Source organism: Drosophila rhopaloa, unplaced genomic scaffold (assembly GCF_018152115.1).
Source record: "Drosophila rhopaloa isolate 14029-0021.01 unplaced genomic scaffold, ASM1815211v1 contig_3, whole genome shotgun sequence".
Classification (NCBI taxonomy): Eukaryota; Metazoa; Arthropoda; class Insecta; order Diptera; family Drosophilidae; genus Drosophila; species Drosophila rhopaloa.
Genome location: NW_025335123.1, coordinates 13,290,910 through 13,305,026, shown reverse-complemented (window position 1 = coordinate 13,305,026; position 14,117 = coordinate 13,290,910). Strand labels below are relative to the sequence as shown.

Here is a 14,117-nt window from a genome sequence, read left to right as displayed (position 1 = left end):
GCATTAAACCTTGAAAGCTAAAAATATCGATTTATACGGGAATTCCCCCTAAATATTCGATATTTTTGCAGCTGCCTATCGCTGACCACATGCTTAAGTTTCTATCGCCAGGGCCCCACCACCAAACAACAACAACACACAGCAGCAACAGAACGGGAAACAACAACAATAACACTGATGCCTTAGCGCTTGCGTATTTTGTTGATATTTGCAAGCCACGCGAGACGAGAAGAGATGCTGCGCCTACTCGTGTCCAACTGCGGCCGCAGCAGCGACTTGTTCAGGTAGGGGGTGTCATCGGGGATCAGGAATGGTGGATCCACCAAGAGCAGCAGCACCAGCAGCACTTGGCCATGAAAACACCCCCCTTTGCCCTCACTCCGGTTATGTCATCAATTCACTAACTTGGTTTTGACCGCCCTTTTCCGCAGTCGTCACCTGCTGCAGCCCTCGCAGCAGCCACTGCCACGCCTCCAGAATGCCGCCCGCCTGATGCGACAACATCTGCGCGGCACGAACGCCAAAGGAGGACCACCTCATCCGCCCGCACCCGCGCTTCCGCCCACAAACGCCAGCCGCCTGCTGCACACGACACGCCTACTCTTGTGGGGCGGTGGAAGTCTGTCGCTCGGCTTGGGCGCCCGCTCCTGGTGGGCGGGGCGCGGTGCAATCGTCCACTGCGAGGGCAGCCGACTGGCCATTCGCAAGGAGGAGGAGGAGGAGCCGGCGGACGAGCATCGGTTCGACTGGCACCGGCTGTGGGCCTATCTGGAGCCGCATCTCTGGGAGCTCATCGGGGCCATATGCGTGAGTCCTTCGATCACACATAGATCAGAGACCACCGAACCAGTAGGATAGTGTCAATCAGGAAAGCAACTAGTGGTTATGATCAAGGATCAATAGAGAACAATAATACTGTAACCCTTTTAAGCCCGTAGGATAGTGTCAGTCAAGTTTTTAAGCATACTCCATAGTAATTCCTTGAAATGCTATATCAATCAGTATGAACGATGAACTTTTTTTACATTTAGCAAATAGGCAGATTTGTTTATACAAAAAAAATCTTTAGAACATCAATAGATGCATCGGTAAATCCAAGCATTTATCAAACTAAACTATAGTAAATTAAAGCAAATACTTTATTATAATAGTTAAAAATTAATTGAGTGATGATTATATCTACTTATATACTAATTTAACTCCCTTATTTGCAGGCCGCCCTGATCGTGGCTTACATCAACATCCGCATACCCAACCTGCTGGGCGACCTGGTCAACACACTGGCGAGATATGCCAACACGTACGTGACGGATCCGATCAACAACTCGTTTGTGAAGGACGTGAGCAAACCGGCCGGCAATCTGCTGAGCCTGTACATGCTGCAGTCGGGCTTCACCTTCATGTACATCTACCTGCTGAGCCGGGTCGGTGAGCAGATGGCGGCCAAGATGCGCCAGGATTTGTTCACGCAGATCGTCGTCCAGGACATTGCCTTCTTCGATGAGAATCGGACGGGGGAGCTGGTCAACCGACTGACAGCCGATGTGCAAGACTTCAAGACCTCCTTCAAGCAGTTCGTGGCCCAGGGATTGCGAAGTGCTGCCCAGTTGATTGGTGGCAGCATATCGCTCTTTATGATTTCCCCGCACATGGCAGCCATTGCATTGGCCAGTGTCCCGTGTGTGGTGATGTTCATGTCGTATTTGGGCAAGAAATTGCGCTCACTGAGCAAAAGCTCACAGGCGCAGGCCGAACGAGCGACGGGAGTTTGCGAGGAGGCACTGTCCAACATCCGGACGGTAAGATCGAGTGCTTGTGAATACCGCGAGATGCAGCTGTTCGAGGCGGAGACCAATGAGGCGGCTCGCCTGGCGCAGGAACTCGGCTACGGCATCGCCATCTTCCAGGGCCTGACCAACTTCTTCCTCAACACACTAGTGCTTTCCACGCTGTTCATGGGCGGTCACCTCATGTCCACGGAGAGCCTGTCGCCGGGTGCCCTGATGGCCTTCCTGGTGGCCTCGCAGGGTGTGCAGCGATCCCTGGCCCAGGGATCCATCCTGCTGGGCACCATGATCAGGGGCATGACGGCTGGCAGTAGGGTCTTTGAATTCCTTTCGCTCCAGCCGCAGGTGGAGCTGCTCCGCGGCTACGTCATCCCGCAGGAGCGTCTGCACGGCGAGATCCGGTTCGAGAACGTCTCCTTCGCATATCCCATGCGGCCCGATCATGTGAGTTATTTTTTAGAGTATCTTAAAATCCCGTTTCCCTTCCTTATTAGAACAACGTTGTGTCTCAGAAAAAAAGAGCAATATATTTTAATTTAGAAACTGATACCTTGATTACATATTATTCACCAACTTCCAATCGTTTTCCGGAATAGATAACAATTTTACCACAGCCACAAACCTTTATAGGTATCAATTTACGGATAAGTGATAAAAAGAATACCAATAGAGTAATAAAATAAGATATAATTTTCTATATAATAGCTAATATTGGTATCATACGTACAATATTCCTACTGACACTAACCTTTTCCTCCTTCCCCATAGGTTGTGCTCAAGGACTTCAGCCTGACGCTCCGCCCGGGCCAGACGGTGGCCCTGGTTGGAGCCAGTGGATCGGGCAAGTCGACGATAGCTTCGCTGGTGGAGCGCTTCTACGAACCATCGGCGGGCAATATCAAGCTGGACGGCTACAAGTTGTCGGACATCTCGCCCTACTGGCTGCGGGCCAATGTCCTCGGTTTCATCGAACAGCAACCGGTGCTGTTCGGCACCTCGATATTGGAGAATATCCGATATGGCAAACCGGATGCGGGCGAGGAGGATGTGTTTGCGGCAGCGCGGCTCTCGCAATCGCATGACTTTGTCACTGCCCTGCCCGACGGATATGCGACGCATGTGGGCGAAAGGGGCACCCAGTTGAGCGGTGGTCAGCGGCAACGGATCGCCATCGCCAGGGCACTGCTGAAGAACCCGCGCATCCTCATCCTGGACGAGGCGACGAGTGCCCTGGACGCCACCAGCGAAGCCGAGGTGCAGAAGGCACTGGACACAGCAGTGCAGAACCGAACCACTTTGGTGATTGCCCATCGGCTGTCCACAATACGAAACGCTGACCTCATCGTCGTCCTTGACCAGGGACGCGTAGTGGAGGTGAGTTGTCTGAGCTTTGATTATATGTTCTCGAATTGACGAAAAAATATTGATAGTAATAACGAGTTACTCCTACATATTAGATGAACCTTGCATTTCAAGAACACAACATTTTTCATATAACAGCATTATATTTAAAATACATATTTATATCGTTAAAAGTTAAATTATTGCCATTGCTGTTACTTAAACTGAAACAATTTAAGGCGCGAATTCTTTAGCTTTAATTTGTTATATATCAGATTAAAAGCAGTCGCAATAAAACTCTGTCGTTAGGGACTAATAAAAGGCAATAATTTCAGTTGATTAAATTTTTGTATACGTACCTGACTGATATGTTCAATTTTAGTATTATCCCAATGTCTAAACACGATACTATTATTAATTGTTTTTTATTTTAATCCTTAGACCGGCAAACACGACGAACTGATGGCCAAGCGAGGCCTATACTTCGAGCTGGTGCGTCAGCAGGAGCGACGGGATATCCAGGAGCAAGTTCAGGCCGTGGAGGACGTGGTGGTCGCCAAGGAGCAGCAGGGAACAGCGGCAGTGAGCAGCAGTTCCGCCGGCAGGACGAACACCGCCCAGGGTTAAAGGATTGTAGGCAAATTGATTATTCCCTGTAAACTTAATTTATTAGAATGTTTTGTTTTCACTTTTTTATTTCCAACTGACCAAAAAAAAAAATGGTAAGAGACGCTAAAGATAAGTATACAATAAAATAAACGCTGAGGACAGTATTGTTTTTGTTACAAAACGAAAGTATTTCATTGTCAACATCAAAACATTCACCAGTTTTCATCGCTAATGAATGGGTATATTTGTAGTTATTTGAGAATAAATAAATTATGGAATTTCTGAATAATTGCATATGTAAAGCTTAACCAAGGAAGCTCATTCGACAATATATTTTAACAATAAAGTTATTCCAATTGGTCCGTTAAATTGTTTTGAATCATATTCTTTAAAATGACCGCATTGCTTTTGCTATAAAAATCTAGTTTTCCCATTTTTAAAATGCGGTCATATTGCAGAAAAAACAAATTTCTTAATCTTAACTTGTTTTTTTTTTTCAAATTGTTAAAAATAGCAATAGAAAAAAATTAGTTAAAAAAATGGTGAAGTATTTTAAATTTGTTTGAGTTGCATCGAAATGGCCGATAGGTTAGGATTATTTTAATGATAGGTCTACGGTCACACTGGCACGATTGTAGTTTATTTTGTGTGGTTTTGTTGTTGTTTTGTTTATTATGCATTTCTTTTTTATTGTTTGAGTTCGCGAGTTGTGCGTCGGCATTTAAATTAAATCCGTGCAATTCGGCAGTGGTGGCCAATAGTTTTATTGCATGGCGGGAATTGTGGTTGAATAAAAAAAGGCGAAGAAAACCTAACAAATGTGCAATGTGCGTCAAGTCAATGGCAATACAAACGAACAATTATGTAAGTGTGTGTGTGTGATTGGTTTTATTTAGTGTACAAAAACGACAACAACAGCAGAAACAACAATAAACAGGTAACAATAGACGCGCATGTTGTTAAAACCAGTTGTTGTTGTATCTGCTTTGGGACATTTGTTAATGTCGTTGTTGTTCCCGTTCCCCCACACACATTTTCGAACAGTGTGTGTGTGTGTGTGTGTACGAGTGTGCAGCACCTGTACGCGTGTTCGTGTGCGCCAGCGGACATGTGTGTGTTGTGCTTCTGCCTTCGCACAGTGGTCGATTTTCTCAATTTTCATGGTCAAAAATAAACAAAACTGAATTAATTGCCTTAATTAACATAAATTGGCTGCAAGCTATGATGGTAACAGTTGATTAAACGAAATTTTAATCTAGAGCGACTATGTTCTACGATTAAATAACAATTAATTTCTTAATTGACTAAACTGACTGTTATAATATTATAGTTAATTTTAAAGCTGCCTGTTTAAAATAGGTTAAACCGCTCCAATCTTAATATTTTTTCTGTGTATCATCATCACTACAAGTTTTCATAGCAAACTTAGATAGAGTCGAAAGGCTAATTACAAAATTAGAAAACATTCTTTTTAATATGGTTTTAGTTAAACTTTACTGCCCACTGTGCACCAAAGCGTGTGTAAGTGCATTCGTCATTCATTGGCATAGTTTACGGGGGAGGGAGCGGGGTGGAGCACAACAACTACAGTTAGCTCAGCTGAAGTACAATTGCGATTATTGCAGTTGCTTCAAAGACCCATGGTTGTTGCTGCATCTACTCCGTTTTCACGGTCAATGTTGAGATATCTACATATTTACATTTGTATGTAAATCGATGATCGAAGCAAGAAACGCCGAACAGTCAATCAAAAGTCAGGCGGCTTTTGCATTCCATCGGAGGGGTTGACTCAGTCTTTATCGCGCGTGCAGCCCAACTGAACTCTAAACCAATCACTACCGATTCATAAATTTTTATATTTTGTCATTTCTTTAATTTTAACTACAGTCTCTGACGCTCAAAGAACAAAATTTAAGTACTGTCAAACAACATCATTTTAAGTTACCGAAAAGATACATATCTCTACATCTCTCTACATACATACATACATACATATGCACTTCGCATATTTGATTAATAAATTTAAATGCAACTTTTTAAGAGATAGTCAACTTTTTATCTTGTTTTCGACTCCTCACAACATAAAAATGCAGACAATGTTCAGTTGACTAAGTATAACAGTTCGAATCTGACAAATAAATATAGAAAATTGCAATATTATGGGCAATATTATCACAATTTCATTATCTTTAAAGAGAATTTATTATAAATCAAAATAAATATTTATGTTTGTATGTATAATACGGTTTTACAAAGGATACTACTCTTATCTTTAAATAATATATACATATTATCATTATTAAGCTTTATTTATACGCATATTTCTTTTGTTAAAGTTAGATTATAAAATTTAAAACAAATTCTCTTCGAACTTACTCTGAGATATAATGGTTTTTGACTATTTTTGTTCAAAAATTAAATAGTTTATTTAAAGGAGTTATAATAAAAAACAAGGAGTTATATAAAAATATAAACATAACCTTACGTATGTATGTGGTTGCAGCTTAGTTTTACTGACTTGTTTACGACTATTGGAATTATGTGGGTCATTTTCCGTGACTGTCAGTCTATATTTACTATATTTAATACCTATTCCGTCATTCGCTAATATCTTTTCACCCCTCCTTGCCTTTCTCCCTTAGTGCTAACGTAATCGGGCCAAGGCACAAAAACATTCCATGCATCATCATCAGCAACGCCTGCGGGAAAATGGCGGACGAGGAGGATCGGGATCAGGACCAGGATCAGGATTGTGCGCCCATTGCCGGGGTCAACTACTGCCCCATCCGGAGGAGCCCATCGTGATGGCCCTGGGTCAACAGTGGCACTGCGATTGCTTTCGCTGCTCCGTTTGCGAGGGCCACCTGCACAACTGGTACTTTGAGCGCGAGGGTCTACTGTACTGCCGCGAGGATTATTACGGCCGGTTTGGCGATGCCTGCCAGCAGTGTACGGCCGTAATCACCGGACCCGTAATGGTGGCCGGCGAGCACAAATTCCATCCGGAGTGCTTCTGCTGTGCAGCATGTGGTTCCTTCATCGGCGAGGGTGAATCGTATGCGCTGGTCGAGCGGTCGAAGCTCTACTGTGGCCAGTGCTATGGCAAGCGATCCTGCCAGCCGGCGGATGCCAAGGCACGTATCACGACGGCCGGCAAGCCGATGCACTCCATCCGTCTGGTGGAGATCCCCAAGGACGCCACTCCAGGCCTGAGGGTCGACGGAGTTGCCCTGGACGATGGTTGCCCCACAGTCCGAATTACAGAGTAAGTGACTTGGTTAATTAGGGTCATCATCCTCATAAACATGTATCTAATATCGATCGTGGTTACTCCTTTATATTATTTTATTTGTTAGATTTTCATTATGTTGTGCTATCTTTTGTTGTTCATTTTTAACAAATCATATATTTATTTTAAGAATATTATGTAGTAAATGTAGGCACATTCATTAAACATTCACATTTTTAGAAGCGAAAATAATAACAATACTTTAACACAACTTTTTAATAAGCTTTCTTCCTACAATAAAAAATATATCGAATAATATTAATTAAAAATGTATCAAACAATTTCCGAGTAAATGGTTTTTAAACGACCTAAGCTACATATGCGATATTTTTCATGTATTTTTGAATAGTCAATTGTTACATAATTTTTGTAAATGAACAAGGAAAGAAAATACAAATTTTTTTTTATATATTTTTTATAAAATTGTCCCAATGATATGGATGCATTAAAAGTTGCACATTTTTGGCACTAATAAGTTATGTATACAAATAGTGATGGTCTACGTGTTGACAAAGTTTGTGAATTCAATTGGCAAAGGTATAGGTTTTAATATTACATTTCCTTCAAAACGCTTAAATTCAGCCCTATTATTATCTGTCCATTATTTGCGAATCTAAAATGAAATGATACAAATTATATATAATTGCATTATCGTTTCTGTATTTGTAAAGAAGTTATTGATTGCTTTGTGGCTTTCTTTTGGTTGTAGTTAAGTTGCCGATGTTAAAGTTTATGTATTATCCAATTAGCTTCAGCAAAGTACTTCTCATCTTATACTAATTCCGCTTGTGCTTCGACCTACGCCTATTTCCCCTTAATACATGCCTACCCCGAAATAAACAAAAAAAACGGAATAGCTTGTTCTGTAACTTCTTCATCTGGCTGACCTCGGTGGCGGAACAGTGCTGTGGTGCGCCTTATAGGTAACACCCCTTGAGTAATAACCTTACCAAACAAAGCGAGCAAACCCAAAAGAATCCCTTCTAATCTCTGATTCATTTTGCTCTCGCCAGAATCGATGTGAATCTGACTAACTTGCACATTGGGGACCGCATCCTGGAGGTGAACGGCACGCCAGTCAGTGATTCTTCGGTGGAGCAGATCGACAAACTGATCCGGAGTAATGAAAAGATGCTGCAGCTGACCGTGGAGCATGATCCGGTGCAAGTGTGCCGCTCCTGCAGCCAAGCGGATATCCAGAGGGCCATGTCAGCGTCCACGTTAATCCTGCCGCTCAGCACTTCGGCCTCCAGTGTGGAGGTGGGCAGGGAGCGACTCTATAAGACGCCCGGCGAACAGGGATCGAAGGCCAGGAAACTGCGGCAAGCCAGCAATGCCTCAACCACCATACCACCGGCAGCCGGAGCCGCTGCAATGACCCAACTCAAGGAGAAGGAGCGATGCTCCAGTCTGTCCAAGCTGCTCGATGAACAGCATCAGGCGCAACAGCACTCGGCACATCCCCAGCTCTACGATCTGTCCAGGACACAATCCTGTCGAGTGGTCCAAAAACCTCAGAGAATTTTTCGGGCCTCCGATCTTGTTATTGGCGAAAAGTTGGGCGAGGGCTTTTTTGGTAAGGTCTTTAAGGTCACACATCGCCAGAGTGGCGAGGTGATGGTCCTCAAGGAACTCCATCGGGCGGATGAGGAAGCCCAAAGGAATTTCATCAAGGAAGTGGCTGTTCTCCGTTTGCTGGACCATCGCCATGTACTCAAATTTATTGGAGTGCTATACAAGGAGAAGAAACTGCACATGGTCACCGAATATGTGGCCGGTGGTTGTCTCAAGGAGCTGATCCACGACTCTGCCCAGATCCTGTCCTGGCCGCAGCGCGTCTGCTTGGCCAGGGACATTGCCTGCGGCATGAGCTACCTGCACTCGATGAACATCATCCATCGTGATCTGAACTCGATGAATTGTTTGGTGCGCGAGGATCGTTCGGTTATAGTGGCGGATTTTGGTCTAGCACGCAGTGTGGACGCACCGCGTCTGCCTGGTGGGGTCGCATCCTCCGATCGAGGTGGCAATGGAACTCCGGGCGGCTATGGATCGGGAGCTGGCAGCGATGCGGCCATGTCGCCGGGCGGAACTCTAAGGCGCAGCAAGAGCAGACAGCGAAGGCAGCGATACACGGTGGTCGGGAATCCCTACTGGATGGCACCCGAGATGATGAAGGGCCTCAAGTACGATGAGAAGGTCGACGTCTTTTCCTTCGGCATTATGTTGTGTGAGGTGAGATTGAGTTAGTACAACTTTGAGCAGGATGAATTAAAAGAAGCTTGTTGTAAACGGTGAAGCGTCAACAGAAAATTATTTACTTATTAGAAAATGATATAAAATAATAATGTATCATTTTAATATAGATATTAATTTAAGTAGATAAATATCAAAACCCTTTTAATAGACTATGTAGATTGTATATTAATAGCCGCTGCACCGTTCACAACCAATTAAAGTTGTATTTGTTTTTTTTACTACTTTTCTAGCCAACTTTTCAATTAAATTATCAAATATTTTGCAGATTATTGGACGCGTGGAGGCGGATCCTGATTTTATGCCCCGCAACTCAGACTTCAGCCTCAATCAGCAGGAGTTCCGCGAGAAGTTCTGCTGCCAGTGTCCGGAGGCTTTTGTCAAAGTGGCCTTCGTGTGCTGCGACCTCAATCCGGATCTGCGTCCTTGCTTTGAGACCCTGCACGTGTGGCTCCAGCGGCTGGGCGATGATCTGGCCGCCGATCGTGTGCCACCCGAGCGCCTCCTTTCCGAAATCGAGAACTTCCAGGAGTGGTACGCCAGCTCCGAGGATGCCCTCTCACCCACCTCGCAGCGCAGCTTGAATAATCTCGATGAGGTGGTCAAGATTGCGATTGAAACGGAAATTTCAACAGGGGAAAAGGAGAAGGAGAACCAGGTTATCAAGCCGCAGGATATACCAAAATCACCGCATCTCGGCAAGGATTTCTCGCCGAGCGGTGAGAGATTGCGGGATAGTATGCGTGCCAGGCGTCGCCAGCGTTTTCTGGGCGCCCAGGAGGAGCGCCGTAATCTCACGCCGGAAACAGAGTCCAAGGAAAGAGCCTTGAAGCAGGCGCTCAGGAAATGTCGACCGTTTGGTGAAAGAGGTTACTTGGTAGACCTGCGACCCGGTGCCGAACTGCAGCTGCAGGATGTAAGGGATTTGAATACCTACTCCGATGTGGATTCCAGTTGCGATACGAGTTTGAATTATCATGATGTAAACAATCTGCCAGCGTCACAAGAAGACGAAAAGCCAGTGAAAACGACCAAGGAGGAGTTGGAGGAGAACGCAACCAGGACGGGTTCTCAGCATCGCCTGGCCATCGACGATATGCGCACCCGCTTGCATCAGTGCCGCAGCAAATTCGAGCATTTGGAGGAGGCCAGCCGACGGAACTTTAACCAATCCCAGCACTCGATGAGGAATTTTTTCAAAACCCCACCAGTGGCATTAAAGATGTTCCAGCGTTTGGAGCACGAGGCAGCGGCACTGAATGGTGGCAACAATTGCCCACCGCCACCGCCTCGCACGCAGCGCATCAACCAGACGCCCATCTTTGGACGAAAGAATCAGCCGGCGGCAAGTGTGGGACAAAAGTTGCAGCATGCGGAATCCCTAGAGCATTTAGCTTCCAGCGGAGTCGGCAAGCAATTGGCCACGCCGGCGCCTAAAAGGAGCAAGGCCGGCACAACGACAAAAAGTCAGAACAGTAGCATCACCACCGACCCGCCCAGCATCAGTAGTAGTGTTAATTTAAACAGTGTGGGCAATGAGACTACCAGTTGTCCACCACCCGCCCCAGATTGGCTGCCGAAAAAGCACAAGATGACACTGACGCTACCACTCCCGCCGCAATCACGTGTGCCCCCGCAACTGCCGCCGCAGCGAACGAGCAACAATCATCGCCTGCCATCGACCAATAGCAAAGGAAAGCCGCTAAAGCCACCGCCCAGTCGCACAGCCCAAGGAGTGCCCGCCAGCAATGGCGTCTCGCCCACCAGAAGCAGCAGGCCAGGATCCCCCAGCAAGCATCTGGCCCAGAGGCACACTGCCGCCACGGCCCAGCGATTGACCAATGGTAAGTACTGCCATTGTTTGGTATAGGATTATTCGCTCAATATCTATCGACATACCAAAAACTATTAAAATCAATCCATTATTTTTTAAGTTAATAGGAATTTAAGTGATTTATTGATGTGTTATTTTTGAGAGTTAATTGGAAAGCAATTCAACTAAAGTCATATCTTCCTTCAGCGTCCGCTGCTTACCAGCAACAGCAGCCACAACAATCCTCAAAGACCACACGCCTAAACATCCTCAGTCCGGAGAAGGTGCATCGCCTGGGAACCCGTCTCAGCGATCAGAAGCAGAAAATGCGCGAGGAAGCAGCGGCGACAGGCGCATCTGCCGGAGCATCACCCGCAACGGGATCCGCCAATGGTCACCTGCAGGGATATCGGACAGGTGCCTCGGGAACGACGAATCCTGTCGGCGGCGAAAGAAGGAGGCGAGCACCACCGCCACCGGTTCGCACGCATTTCAATACGCGCTGCTAGCTGGCAAAATTCGCTTTGCTCTATATATACTGGATTGTCAAGCGTTGTGCACAGTGTATTGTTCCACTCAGGGAGCTCTTTTAAGCAGTATAATTTTGGAATGACTAACTGTTGTAATTAGCCTAATTGTTTTTACCATGTAACTGTTGTAATTCATAATACTGTTCGCTTTTCTAATGTACAGAAATACCTATTCCACTATTTAACCATAATAATACTAAATTTCTGTAACATTTCAATCATTTTTCTGTGTAACCAGTCATTTTATATAACTATTTAACACTTTTAAAATGGAAATAACGTAAATTAACCAGTGAACTGTACCGCTGTTGTAAACTCAACTGTTATATACGCACATGACAAAATCAACATTCCAACAAAATACAGGATTCGACTGCGAAAACACAACAAAAAATTTAAAAACGAATATCGAACTATAGCGACACTCTTCGAATTGAAAACTAAATGATTCTGTTAATGCTTAATTTGAGGGATAAATAGAAATCAATTCCAAGAGCGGCAATCGACGACAGCTTAGAAGGCGGTCGAAAACAAATTATAAGAAGGGCAGCTACACAATTATAACAGTGATGCTCAAAAAGCTGTACGAAAACTGTTATACTCAGCGCTTTATGAAGTGTTTATATTTTGTTTCTAACATTAAATTTTAAGTTTAAACAAACCGAAGGTTAAGTGCCTGTTAAGAAAGAAAAAACCACAAAGTTGCAATATTTACATAGATTGTATAATGTACCATGCGAATAATTATAGTATTTAAGATAACAGGGTAACAACTGTTTTGACTAACCTAACGAACTCAACTAAAATGCTAAGCAATTACTTTTTTAGCCCACCATTGTCTGACATAAAGTTATATTGAGAAAGAGATAGAGAGTTACAGATGATGAGAGGGAAGAAACTTGTGCCATGAAGCTGAGGGAAGAACGAAAGAATCTAATGAATCCTTGCGGGAAAGGAGGAGCCCACCCACAAAAAGACAATGGAACGAAAAGAACTTTAACTAGATAAATTGTGGTTTAAATATTTTTTGATATACACCATATATTTATATATATATTCCATAACTATATAGATAAACGTATTCCATGTTAGTGCTTAAATCTAATTTATTATTTATCGATTTATCCACCCATCCGCCCCCCCGTCCTCCCATTCCATGAACAATAATTAACCATGCTAAGGAACAACATTATTTTGTATTGTGGAGGAAAAGTCTAACTTTTATAATCGTATAAGAACGTTTTTGCTCAAAGGCAATTTTAGTTGTAAGTGACACACACCCACGCTAACTGTTATACAAAACACGCACACGCTCAAGCCTAATACTGTTATACTGTTAAACTGTGTACTGTATATAGCCATTATACATAAACCTTTATATAGGATCGAAACGCTTTGCAATTAACTGCTTATATGTATATGACACTTGAGCCTGGCCACTGTTATACGCCAGTATATGTCAGTATAACAGTGGCTCCGCCCAATCGATCTAGCATTTAATTATCTATATACAACAAAATATGTGCGGTATTTTTATATGCGGTTAATATAATGTGTTGTATTTTGACTCCACTCCAACTTATACCTACGTTTATACGCCTGCTATTCGATGTTTCAAAATATTTTAGGTATTAACAAATAAAACTTACATAATTGCATATAATCTCCACACCGTTGAACAGATAAAATCAGTATAGCAACATTTTTCTGCCTATTTGTAAAGAAGTTTACTAACAATTAACCCTTTTATTGCCTAGTTATTTGGGTAAATAAAGATTTGTATTTACAAATAAAGCTTGTGTATAAACGTAGTATAAACTCTCCATTGATTTTAACTTAAAACATTTTTTTTTGTTAATAAAAAGTGAAAATTGGAAAAAATAAATAAACAAACTGAATGGAAAGTAAATTTGATTTATTGCAGTATACGAAACAATATTTTGCGTGGGGTTCTTGAAAATATATAGTGTAAGTATATAGAAGTGCAGGCTTTAGGTCACTTTTCTGCCAAGCCATTTTTCGAAAATATGGAAAATATATTCATATTTATAGAAATGACGAAAAATCGACCAAAAAACGCAAATCAAACTGAAAACACAGTTTTTTAGAGAATTAAACCACGATCATTTAGAAGTATGCCATTTTGAAATCGGATGTCTGTACAAAAAGTTATGGGCTTAGAAGTGAGGTTTTTTGGTGACTTTTCTGGAAAGCCAGTTTTCGAAAATTTGGAAAGGGTCATAGAAATGACCAAAAATCGACCCAAAAACGCAAATCAAACTGAAAACACAGTTTTTTAGAGAATTAAACCACGATCATTTAGAAGTATGCCATTTTGAAATCGGATGTCTGTACGAAAAGTTATGGGCTTAGAAGTGAGGTTTTTTGGTGACTTTTCTGGAAAGCCAGTTTTCGAAAATTTGGAAAGGGTAACCCCTTTCATTCCATTTCATAGAAATGACCAAAATTCGACCCAAAAACACAAATCAAAC

The 14,117-nt window shown here is 43.2% G+C and overlaps 2 protein-coding genes across 5 annotated transcripts; both read left to right on the top strand.

Annotated features, from left to right (window-relative positions):
* The first annotated feature begins 126 nt into the window (after positions 1-126).
* On the top strand, positions 127-4,026 carry LOC108049927 (mitochondrial potassium channel ATP-binding subunit). The gene is made up of 5 exons (XM_017131330.2): positions 127-284; positions 432-807; positions 1,215-2,231; positions 2,556-3,161; positions 3,570-4,026. The coding sequence occupies exons 1-5, from the start codon at positions 235-237 to the stop codon at positions 3,753-3,755; spliced, it is 2,235 nt and encodes a 744-aa protein (XP_016986819.1). The 5' UTR covers positions 127-234; the 3' UTR covers positions 3,756-4,026.
* Positions 4,027-4,345: 319 nt separating this feature from the next.
* On the top strand, positions 4,346-13,534 carry LOC108049897 (LIM domain kinase 1). Of its 4 annotated transcripts, none has more exons than XM_017131292.2 (6): positions 4,346-4,564; positions 6,380-7,002; positions 7,884-7,949; positions 8,040-9,261; positions 9,551-11,126; positions 11,303-13,534. In XM_017131292.2, exons 2-6 carry the CDS (start codon positions 6,416-6,418, stop codon positions 11,602-11,604), a joined length of 3,753 nt encoding a protein of 1,250 aa, XP_016986781.1. In that variant the 5' UTR covers positions 4,346-4,564; positions 6,380-6,415; the 3' UTR covers positions 11,605-13,534. The 4 variants fall into 4 exon arrangements, with proteins under 4 accessions (XP_016986781.1, XP_016986780.1, XP_016986782.1 ...); XM_017131291.2 differs by having other exon boundaries at positions 4,346-4,601; XM_017131293.2 differs by lacking the exon at positions 7,884-7,949 and having other exon boundaries at positions 4,346-4,601.
* The last annotated feature ends 583 nt before the right edge of the window (positions 13,535-14,117 follow it).

Excerpts from the sequence above, each read along its gene's own strand:
- LOC108049927 (XM_017131330.2), top strand. The coding sequence starts at position 235 with ATGCTGCGCCTACTCGTGTCCAACTGCGGCCGCAGCAGCGACTTGTTC. Across the intron at positions 808-1,214 it reads AGCTCATCGGGGCCATATGC|GCCGCCCTGATCGTGGCTTA; the intron begins GTGAGTCCTTCG and ends CCTTATTTGCAG. Across the intron at positions 3,162-3,569 it reads ACCAGGGACGCGTAGTGGAG|ACCGGCAAACACGACGAACT; the intron begins GTGAGTTGTCTG and ends TTTAATCCTTAG.
- LOC108049897 (XM_017131292.2), top strand. The coding sequence starts at position 6,416 with ATGCATCATCATCAGCAACGCCTGCGGGAAAATGGCGGACGAGGAGGA. Across the intron at positions 7,950-8,039 it reads TGCTGTGGTGCGCCTTATAG|AATCGATGTGAATCTGACTA; the intron begins GTAACACCCCTT and ends TGCTCTCGCCAG. Across the intron at positions 9,262-9,550 it reads TCGGCATTATGTTGTGTGAG|ATTATTGGACGCGTGGAGGC; the intron begins GTGAGATTGAGT and ends AATATTTTGCAG.